The following is a 10,521-nucleotide window of genomic DNA, read 5'->3' as shown; positions in this document are numbered from 1 at the left end:
CCTCTTGGAACTCTCAACTCCATTACCCTCCAAGGATGTCACACACGCAAAAAGGCAAAGCTTCTGCAAATCAGTGACACCCCTGAGCTGATCAGGCAATGCAGACTCCCAACATGAAGCAACCAGGCACATAACTCATGCAAAGCAGAGCTCCACCAGCAGGCATCAAACTCCTCTCCCCCTCTACCCTCCTCCTTGATGTCTCATGCAAGGCAAAGCTCCACCAGCAATCATCAAACTCCTCTACCCTCCCCCTTGATACCCCATGCAAGGCAGATCTCCACCAGCAGGCATCAAACTCCTCTACCCTCCCCCTTGATGCCCCATGCAAGGCAGATCTCCACCAGCAGGCATTAAACTCCTCTACCCTCCCCCTTGATGCCCCATGCAAGGCAGATCTCCACCAGCAGGCATTAAACTCCTCTACATTCCCCCTCGATGCCTAATACAAGGCAGATCTCCACCAGCAAGCATTAAACTCCTCTACCCTCCCCCTTGATACCCCATGCAAGGCAGATCTCCACCAGCAGGCATTAAACTCCTCTACATTCCCCCTCGATGCCTAATACAAGGCAAAGCTCCACCAGCAATCATCAAACTCCTCTACCCTCCCCCTTGATGCCCCATGCAAAGCAGATCTCCACCAGCAATCATCAAACTCCTCTACCCTCCCCCTTGATACCCCATGCAAGGCAGATCTCCACCAGCAGGCATCAAACTCCTCTACCCTCCCCTCCACAATGCCTTAATACAAAGCAGAGCTCCACCAGCAGGCATCAAACTCCTCTACCCTCCCTCTCAATGCATAATACAAGGCAGAGCTCCACCAGCCGGCATTAAACTCCTCTACCCTCCCCCTTGATACCCCATGCAAGGCAGATCTCCACCAGCAGGCATCAAACTCCTCTATCCTCCCCCCCCATGCCTTAATACAAAGCAGAGCTCCACCAGCAGGCACCAAACTCCTCTACCCTCCCCCTCAATGCCCCGTACAAGGCAGAGCTCCACCAGCAGGCATCAAACTCCTCTATCCTCCCCCCCCCCCCCCCCCCCCAATGCCTTAATACAAAGCAGAGCTCCACCAGCAGGCACCAAACTCCTCTACCCTCCCCCTCAATGCCCCGTACAAGGCAGAGCTCCACCAGCAGGCATCAAACTCCTCCACCCTCCCCCTTCCGACCCTGCAGGACTCACCTCACTCCAAGGCACCTTTCTGCTCACCAAACAATCACGTTTCCAGAGCTCCCAACTTTCTCGCAGCAGGCTGGGCAGGACAGGGCAGAGCAGAGCAACTTCACCAACCTTCCTTGCAGCTCACACAAGGCTTCTGCGCTTGGCTCTGCTCCTTTCCCCCACGTGGCAGCCCTCATCAAGGGGCCCCTCCTGCAGCTGTGAGCACTGCTGCTGGCAGATCAACCTCTCCCCAGACAACCTGCAGGTGCTTCTGCAGGCCTCGTTGCCTCTGCTATTATTTACACCTGCAGCAGATTAAAGGGGGTCTGCTCCTTTGCAGTTTTCTTTCGAGCTACAAACTCCTTTCAGCCTCCAAAGGTACTTAAAGCAGGGAAACACTACCCAAGCACTGCTCAGGGTTCAAAATCTCTTCCTTCTACTTAGTCTACAGCTCCCCTTTGTTAAAGTCACCACCTCTTGGCCTGTCACAACAGGCTCTGATAAAGTCCATCTTTCTGAGGACTTGAGGAGGAAGCTGTTCAGCATGAGAGTGGGGAGAGCCTGGAATGGGTTGCCCAGGGAGATGTTTAAAGCCAGGCTGGACGAGGCTGTGGCCAGCCTGATCTAGGTTAGGGTGTCCCTGCCCACAGCAGGGGGGTGGAACTGGCTGATCCTTGTGGTTCCTTCCAACCTTGACTGATTCTGTGATTCTCTGATTCTTACAGGCCCCTTTCAAGTATTAGAAGGCTTCAATAAGGTCTCTTAGAAGTCTTTTCTTCTCCAGGCTGAATGACCCCAAATCTCGTGGCACTGTCAGCAAGTTTACTGATGGCACCAAGCTGGGTGGAGGGGCTGCCACCCCAGGAGTCTGTGCTGCCATTCAGCCAGACTTGGGCAGGCTTCAGGGGTGGGCAGGCAGAAATGGAATGAAATTCAACAAAGGCAACAGTGGCATCTCCTGAGTCACACCCAGCCTGTTCCCCCTGCCTCCAGGGTGAGTGCTGCACCTGGAGCCAGAAAAGCTGTGTGAAATATGCAGCTGTGTGGGTTTGCATTCAGTTGCCACCAACTGAAATAAGATGATGACACTTCAGGAAGCTGGAAGCAAGGAAAATGCTAGAAGCATCCAACACTGCTTTGCTCCCAAGCCCTCGGTGACGACATCTCCTTTGGTGCCAGGAGCACTTTTGCCTTTCTAGCCTAGTGAGCTGTGCCAGACATCTTTCCTTCCTACTCAGCAGCTAAATGTGTGGTCAGCTGCAGCCTGAAGCAGAAGGCCCTGGGCTAGAGCAGCTCAGCATCTTTCACACTCCACCAATGTCTCCTGCAGAGGCTGATTTCCTTTTCCATGTCCTTGCAGGTTTCCCTTGGAGGTCACTGCTTTATTCACTGCCACTTAAAGAATTTTAGGTAGGCAGCAAAGGTAATGCTCCAGCCTTGGAATTGCCCTGGCAGCTTGCTGAGTGAAGTTCTTCCTGCCTGGGACATGCACAGAAGCAATCCTCACTCCATCCAGGACGTGCCACAGGATGGATGTGTGGTCATAAACTGTGTCCACACTCCAGAGTGATGCACAACTGCCTGGGTTGGCAGAAGATATCAACTGATAAAGACTGATGGGCAGAGTTGGATGCAGTGCATCAGCCCTTGCAGATCACATCCAGGTGGTGGTGAATGGTGCCACATCCAGCTGGCAGCTGGCACTGGTGGTGTGCCTCAGAGATCAGTGCTGGGCACAGTCCTGTTCAATATCTTTACTGATGATCTGGAGCAGGGAATTGAATCTAGCATCAGTAAGTTTGCAGATGACACCAAGCTAGGAGCAGCTGTAGAGCTGTTGCAGGGTAGGAGAGCCCTGCAGAGGGACCTGGCCAGGCTGCATGGGCAGAGGCCAATGGGATGAGATTGAACAAGGCCAAGTGCAGGGTTCTACACTTTGGCCACAACAACCCCAAGCAGCACTACAGGCTGGGGACAGAGTGGCTGAGAGCAGCCAGGCAGAGAAGGACCTGGGGGTGCTGGCAGAGAGGAGCTGAAGATGAGGCAGCAGTGCCCAGGTGGGCAGCAGAGCCAATGGCATCCTGGGCTGGCTCAGGAGCAGTGTGGGCAGCAGGACAAGGGAAGTTCTTGTGCCCCTGTGCTCAGCACTGCTCAGGCCACACCTTGAGTGCTGTGTCCAGTTCTGGGCTCCTCCATTCAAGAGAGATGTTGAGGTGCTGGAAGGTGTCCACAGGAGGGCGCCAAAGCTGGGGAGGGGCCTGGAGCAGAGCCCTGTGAGGAGAGGCTGAGGGAGCTGGGGGGGTGCAGCCTGCAGCAGAGGAGGCTCAGGGCAGAGCTCATTGCTGCCTGCAGCTGCCTGCAGGGAGGCTGTAGCCAGGTGGGGTTGGGCTCTGCTGCCAGGCAACCAGCAACAGAACAAGGGGACACAGTCTCAAGCTGTGCCAGGGCAGGTCTAGGCTGGATGTTAGGAGGAAGTTGTTGTCAGAGAGAGTGATTGGCATTGGAATGGGCTGCCCAGGGAGGTGGTGGAGTCATGGAGCCTGGAAGTGTCGAGGCCAAGCCTGGCTGGGGCACTTAGTGCCATGGTCTGGTTGACTGGCTAGGGCTGGGTGCTAGGTTAGACTGGCTGAGCTGGGAGGTCTCTTCCAAGCTGCTTGATTCTGTGATCTACAGCCATCTTATCAAGGTATGATTTGTTCCTCCCTCAGGCAGAGCCCCGCTCAGAACAGTGACTCCTAGACAAAGATTCAAAGCTCTCACAGAATGTTTTGGGTTGGAAAGCACCTTTTAAGGTCACCTAGACCAACCTCCAGCCCTGCAGTGAACATTTCTTTGATGCCAGCCGCAGGGCTAGGGGCCAGGAGCTGCTCCTGTAAGAACCTCACCAGGGAGCCAAGCAAAGGGCACTGGAGAAGCTGAGCAGGTGCTGCAGAGGGACTAGTCAGTGGCTGCCCAGCACCTGAAGCTTATCCTGCAGGACAAAAACCCCACACTGAATGCTGCACACCAAGCAAAACCCAAGCTCCAGAAAGCCCTCGTGGCACAAAATCCAGCCTGCCAGGAGCACAAGGAGAGAGGAAGGCAAGGCTGAGAGCTACCCACATCCACATGGCACTGTGGAAGATTGGAGCCACTCCAGGCTGGGCTTGGAGGGAATGCTCAAGGCCTCCTTCCAGGTCGTGGAGGGATTAGCTCTGGCAGCATCTGCCAGTGCTGAACCACATTTGCTACTTGCTCAGAATTTCCATGCTGTCTCTCTTAGTTGTTCCCTGAACTTCTGAGGAGGCAAAGGAAAATAACTTCTCCCCTCAGCCTCAGGGCAAAGCCCTGCCCTGCTGCACTTCAGCAAGGAGGTTGCAGAGTAGTAAAAGTAACACTTTATTTGCTGTACAGTTCCTATGCAGGTCTCCAGCCGTGGAAATCATCTCCAGGAGTGGAAATCTCCAGCTGTGGAAATCTCCAGGTGTCTCCCAAAGCAGCTTCAGCTTGCTCTGCTGCCCTGCGACACTCTGCCACTGTCCAGGAGGGGCACAGAAGCCAGTGCCAACGAGATCAAGCGCTGATGCTTGCTAGGTGCGTGTAGGAGAGCGAGGAGGAGGAGGGAGGCAGTCCTGCCCTGCTGCTGAGGCAAAGGTGTGCCAGAGTCTTTGGGTGCTCCCCGGGGGAGCAGCAGAGGACGTCTGCAGCCGCCGTCACCGCTCGTGCTTGGCGTGGCAGTCGCTGCGCTCCACCGTCAGCCCGTTCCCGTTCCGTGGCGCCTCCTTCCTGCTCCAGTCCTTCTCCAGGTAGAATTCAGCGAGGACAGGGCAGTGGTCTGAGGCCACCCCCCCCCAGGACCAGTTGTCAGGGATCCACGGGTTGGTCAGCCCCTCTCGCACCACGGCCCAGTGGCCTGCGGGACAAAAGAAGCGCCCAGAGACGTCAGCCCGAGCCTGCCCCTGGCCGCTGGCCTGCCCCGAGCCCTGCGCCAACCCCAGCACCAGCTACCTGTGAAGACCTTCTTCAGGCTCCGACTGATCCAGATGTTATCCAGGGATTTGGAGCCTTGGGGGCTCTTTGTGCTGATGTTGGTGAAGGTGCTGGAAGGGACCAAGTGGTGGAACTTCTCCTTCCTCAGGATGTCGTGGTCGCTGCTGTCCGGGGGCTGGTTGAAGTCTCCGAGGATGATGACATCTTTTTCTCCTAGAAAACAGGAGAAGCAGGAATGAAGAGCAGAGAAGTGCCAGAGGGAGAGAGGAAAGACACAAGTGCTGAGCAGCAAAGCTGACTTCACTCCCAGGTCCTGAAGGAAATGCTGTTAAAAAGCCTTTTTCATCACTGTCCATTCCCTCTGTGACAGTGAACCCCAGCAGCACAGTGCTTGCTTTGCAGCACCATCTCCTTCATCCTGGCTCCCTCTGCTTGCTGCTCACTGGCAGGGACAAGCTCAAGGCTTTGGAGGTGTTCAGGAATCTAAACTGACTTTGTCACTTTATTGGTTTTAATTTTTCTGCAAGAATCCCATAGATGGCTCAGGTTGGAAGGGACCTCAGAGATCAACTCCTCCAACCTCCCCACCACGGGTAGGGTCACCTCTCAGCTACACACAGCTGCTCAAGGGTTCATCCAACCTGGCTTTAAACACTTTCAGGGAGGAGGCAGCCACAACATCCCTGGGCAGCCTATCCCAGAGTCTCAGCACCATACTACTGAAGAACTTCTTCTCAGCTCCAGTCTAAGCCTGCAGTACCTCAGCTTCAAACCACTGCCCCCTGGCCTGTCTCTAGACACCCTCAGGAAAAGTCCCTCTGCAGCCTTCCTGCATGATCCCTTCAGGTACTGGCAGGCAGCTCTAAGACCCCCCTGGAGTCTTCTTTTCTCCAGGCTGCACACCCCCAGCTCCCTCAGCCTATCTTCATAGCAGGTGTCCCAGCCCTTAGATCACCTTCAATCACACATTGCCTTTAACTTGTCCTGACACCTTAAGAGTCAAGGTCACTTTTGTGAGGATCCCAGGAAGAGAGAGCCCAAGGAGCAGCCTGCTGAGTTCACAAACCATACAGACACTCCCCAACCACAGCAGCTTTCCTCTGCCTGGCCAGCTGAAGAGATACTGCTGAACTTGGGATGCCTCAGAGTTTGTTTAGGGCCTGATTAAGGAGAAGATTCACTTGAAATGCTCATCAGAAAACAAAAATCATCTTCATGTGAACAAAAAGTGACCTCAGTTATGTTTTTTTTTCCCCATCCCTAATGAAGTGTGAAAGGAAACTCTAATTTGATCCCCACCATGTGTGCTCTTCTATCTCCACAGCTGCAGATGGCCTCTGGAAGAGGACAGCAGATGTGCCCTGGTGCCCATCTCAAACCACTGTCAAAAGTGTCTGCTGAGACAAACTCAAGAATGCTGATGGCTGATCAGAGATGTTGCTGCAATGACAGCTTGGTCCTGGAGGCAGGAGATGCTAAAAGGAGGCAGAAACCACACCAAAAGTGACCTCAGAGCTGACTTCAGAGAAGAGAACCACGAAAAGTGTGCAAGATCTTTCCTTCCTGGGCTTGAAGTCTGCTGTGCCACAGGTAGGGCTCATGGCTAAAGCTCCTCTGCCTGCTGCAGGAGCAGCTTAACCAGGAGAGGGAGCAGAACGACGACAAAATCCATCCCACTGCTGCCTCGCAGTGCCTGGAGGACGACTTGGGGAAGGGCAGCAGAGGAAACAGCCTGGTCTGCCTGCATCTCTGCGCTCACTGAAGCCCAAGAGACTTCTCCCCGTGCCCGTGGGTGGCTCTCAGCCAGCAGAGCAAAGTGCTGCAGCAGCTCAGCGTCTGCCTGTGTGCCAGCGCTGGGAGCTGAGCTACTCAGTGTCTGCAGAAAGCCTGCAGGGGTGAAAGCTGCTTCCCTGCAGCAACCAGGACACCTTCCTTGGCTTGCTGCTGGCTCCAGAGACACCTGTAGGACACCTGCTTCCCTGAATGAATTAAACAGATCCTTAACGTCCCAACTCCTTCCTGGAAAGAGTGAGAAGAGTCAGCAGCAGATAGTGGGAAGAACATGAGGGTAGATTCTTCATCAGGGACAGCAGCCCTCTGGAGAAGGACTTGAGGGTGCTGGGGGACAAAAAGCTGGCCAGCAGCTGGCAATGTGCACTCAGCAGCCTTGAAGACCAACCACAGCCTAGGCTGCATCCAAAGCAGTGGTAAGGGAGGGGGTTCTGCCCCTCTGCTCTGCTGAGATGTCACCTGCAGTGCTGCACCCACCTCCGGAGCCCTCAGCTCAGGAAAGACATGGACCTGGAGCCAGGGGAGGACACAGAAATGAGCAGAGGGCTCTGGAACACCTCTGCTGCGAGGACAGGCTGAGAGAGCTGGGGGTGTTCAGCCTGGAGAAGAGAAGGCTCCAGGGAGACCTTCTTGTGACCTTTCAGTACTTACAGAGGGCTTACAAGTGTCCACCAGCAAAATGGGAGCAGAACCTCCAGTCCCCAGCAGCAGCAGCCACAGCCAAATCAGTCTTTGTTGCCCCTGCTTGCTGGGCTGACCTGGAGCAAAAGGCAGTCCAGCGCTGCCAAGCACCACACGTGCACTGCCATGTGGTTAGGAAACAAGACCTGCATCCTCCAAGGATGAAGGAATCTGATGCTCCTGTGTTGTGGAAGACCAAGCCAAGCAGGAGCAGGCTCTGCTAACGTGCCTGCCACTCGCCAGCACACACATGAAAGAGGAGCCCCAACGCCGCCAGGATAAATTTAGCTGCAGTGGAAATGCAGCTCTGTTGATTTCAGAAGAGCTACACATTCAGCTGTGTCTCAGCTCAGCCCCGGGGGATTAAACAAACAATCCTTTTGGTGACTCTCATCCTTTCCAATTTCGAGGTACATGCACAAATGCTTAAAGCAGTAGCACTTAAAAAACAGCTCAGGCTGGCTTCGTGCAGCTCTGAAGAGGGAAACCACAGAGCGTGCACCAAGCCTGCAAATACCTCTGCTCTTAGAACCTCTTCCAAGTGGCCAACCTGGCTGAACAAGGCCAGGATGACAGCCACACAGAGCCACACAGTTGTTTCTGTTGCAGAAGACCTCTAGTTTGGATTCACAGCATCATAGAATCAGCCAGGTTGGAAGAGAGCTCCAAGCTCATCCAGCCCAACCTAGCACCCAGCCCTGGCCAGTTGACCAGACTATGGCACTAAGTGCCCCAGCCAGGCTTGGCTTCAACACCTCCAGCCACAGAGACTCCACCACCTCCCTGGGCAGCCCATTCCAATGCCAATCACTCTCTCTGACAACAACTTCCTCCTAACATCCAGCCTAGACCTACCCTGGCACAGCTTCAGATTCTGTCCCCTTCTTCTGTTGCTGCTTGCCTGGCAGCAGAGCCCAATCCCATCTGGCTACAGCCTCCCTGCAGGCAGCTGCAGACAGCAATGAGCTCTGCCCTGAGCCTCCTCTGCTGCAGGCTGCACCCCCCCAGCTCCCTCAGCCTCTCCTCACAGGGCTGTGCTCCAGGCCCCTCCCCAGCTTTGACGCCCTCTTGTGGACACCTTCCAACACCTCAACATCTCTCTTTCATTGAGTGGCCCAGAACTGGACATAGCTCTTGTCCCCCTGGGAAGCTGAGAGCTGACCTGCCTGCGGTACCCCCACACACACTGTACCTTTCAGAGTCTCCTGCAGAGTCTATGATTCCATGATTCCCATCTCTGGTGTGAGTGTCCAGCAGCCAGGCTAAGGACTGAATACCTGCAGTATTCCCACACACACACAATGCAGTATCCCCCCCACACACACTGTACCTTTCAGAGTCTCCTGCAGAGTCTGTGCAAAGGCTGCCAGTTTGTGACTGTCGTGGTTCCTCCCAGTACTGTCCCCTGCTGAGGGTGACAAGGCCAAGTGAAGGTTAACCAGCGTCAGCTCATTGATCCCAACCTGGGGGAGGAAGGAGGAGAGATCAGTGCCATGCAGAGAGGGCAGGGAAGGTGACAAAGCAGAGCTACCTGCTTGCTGCCAGTGCTTTCAGGAGCAGGGTGAGCAGGGGCTCGGGGCCCTCCCGGTGAGCTGTGTTTGGCTTTAGGGAGTGTGATGGTCTGGGAGTTATCCACCCCCACACACTTATGAAATCACCCAGACTAGACTCAGCTGGCTGGAGGTTAAGACATGAAGCTTTCTACCCACAGCTTAGCACAAGATACAAGCAGATATTAACAGTATTTGCAGCTCTAGACAGAAATATGCAGGTTTAAGGTAATACATAGAACCACAGAGTCAGTCAGGGCTGCAAGGGACCACAAGGATCAGCCAGTTCCAACCCCCCTGCCATGCCCAGGGACACCCTACCCTAGAGCAGCCTGCCCACAGCCTCAGCCAGCCTCCCTTAAACACCTTAATACAGAAACACAACAGCCCTGCCAGAAACCAGAGTCCCCAGGAGGGGCTTCCAACCACCCTTCCACCTTCTTTCCACCCCTCTGCCTTATGTCAGAGTCTGCCTTATGTGCAAGGTGAGTTTGGAGGATTGGCCAGGGGGTTAGAAGCAGAAGGATTAGTTACACAGACCCAAGCAGGAGCACAGACTCTGACAGACAGAGACACTCACACTCTTATCTATGTTTGTGTCCTTGCTTTTCTACATCTCAGCAAGCCTATGAGTGAAGCAGACATCACCTTGGTTTCCCTTTCATAGCCTATAAACTAATTTCTCTCATGAAAATACTCCAATTTGCCTCAAAACCAGCAGAGGGTAGGAAGAGGCCAAAGGCCTTTTGGCAGCTATGAGTGAAACTACCTGGTACCCTTATCAGCTCTGGGCAAACTGGTTTGCATGAGCAAACAGCTTCTTGCCCCCAGGGCTGCAGATAGGTGTGTTTTGCCTATGCCTGCCTCTCTCCACTCACAGTTTGTGGCACTAACAAGTCACAGCCCTGTGGCTGGCTGCTGGCCACACAGCTCATGCCTGCATGTCAATGTGGCACAAAGCAGGCAACCCTGTGCTGGGCTGCAGCAAGAGCAGTGTGGGCAGCAGGGCAGGGGAAAGGATTCTGCCCCTTGGCTCTGCTCTCCTCAGACCCCACCTGCAGTCCTGGGTGCAGTTCTGGAGCCCCCAGCACAAGCAGGACGTGGAAGTGTTGGAGCCAGTCCAGAGGAGGCCACCAAGATGCTGAGAGGGCTGCAGCAGCTCTGCTATGAGGACAGGATGAGAGTTGGGGCTCTGCAGCCTGGGGAAGAGGTTTCCAGGAGACCTTGGAGTGGTCTTCCAGGATCTGAAGGGAGCTACAGGAGGGCTGGGGAGGGACTATTGACTATGTCTTGTAATGACAGGAGGAGAAGGAATGGGTTTGAACTGGCAGAGGGGAGACTGAACCTGGATGTTAGG

The 10,521-nt window shown here is 54.6% G+C and overlaps 2 protein-coding genes across 4 annotated transcripts in view; both read right to left on the bottom strand.

Moving 5' to 3' along the window:
• Positions 1-2,348, bottom strand: part of ANLN (anillin, actin binding protein) — a 65,751-nt gene extending 63,403 nt beyond the window's left edge. For 2 of the 3 annotated variants that reach the window (XM_064169816.1, XM_064169817.1), the window contains exon 1: positions 1,195-2,339. The gene's annotated coding sequence lies outside the window, so the exon portion shown is untranslated. Of the gene's footprint in view, positions 1-1,194 lie in introns of all 3 variants that reach the window. The other variant, XM_064169819.1, reaches the window with a different exon arrangement.
• A 2,179-nt stretch (positions 2,349-4,527) lies between these two features.
• EEPD1 (endonuclease/exonuclease/phosphatase family domain containing 1) overlaps positions 4,528-10,521 on the bottom strand; it is a 51,493-nt gene continuing 45,499 nt past the window's right edge. The window contains exons 5-7 of the mRNA XM_064169787.1: positions 8,945-9,077; positions 5,161-5,355; positions 4,528-5,065 (exon numbers count right to left, since the gene is read on the bottom strand). Of these exons, the coding sequence (XP_064025857.1) occupies positions 4,866-5,065; positions 5,161-5,355; positions 8,945-9,077 (528 nt within the window). The 3' untranslated portion in view covers positions 4,528-4,865. The remainder of the gene's footprint in view (positions 5,066-5,160; positions 5,356-8,944; positions 9,078-10,521) is intronic.

The sequence above is a fragment of the Pogoniulus pusillus genome, chromosome 32 (genome assembly GCF_015220805.1).
Source record: "Pogoniulus pusillus isolate bPogPus1 chromosome 32, bPogPus1.pri, whole genome shotgun sequence".
Lineage (NCBI taxonomy): Eukaryota > Metazoa > Chordata > Aves > Piciformes > Lybiidae > Pogoniulus > Pogoniulus pusillus.
The sequence above is the reverse complement of the archived record's forward strand: the minus strand, read 5'-3'. Positions and strand labels throughout refer to the sequence as shown.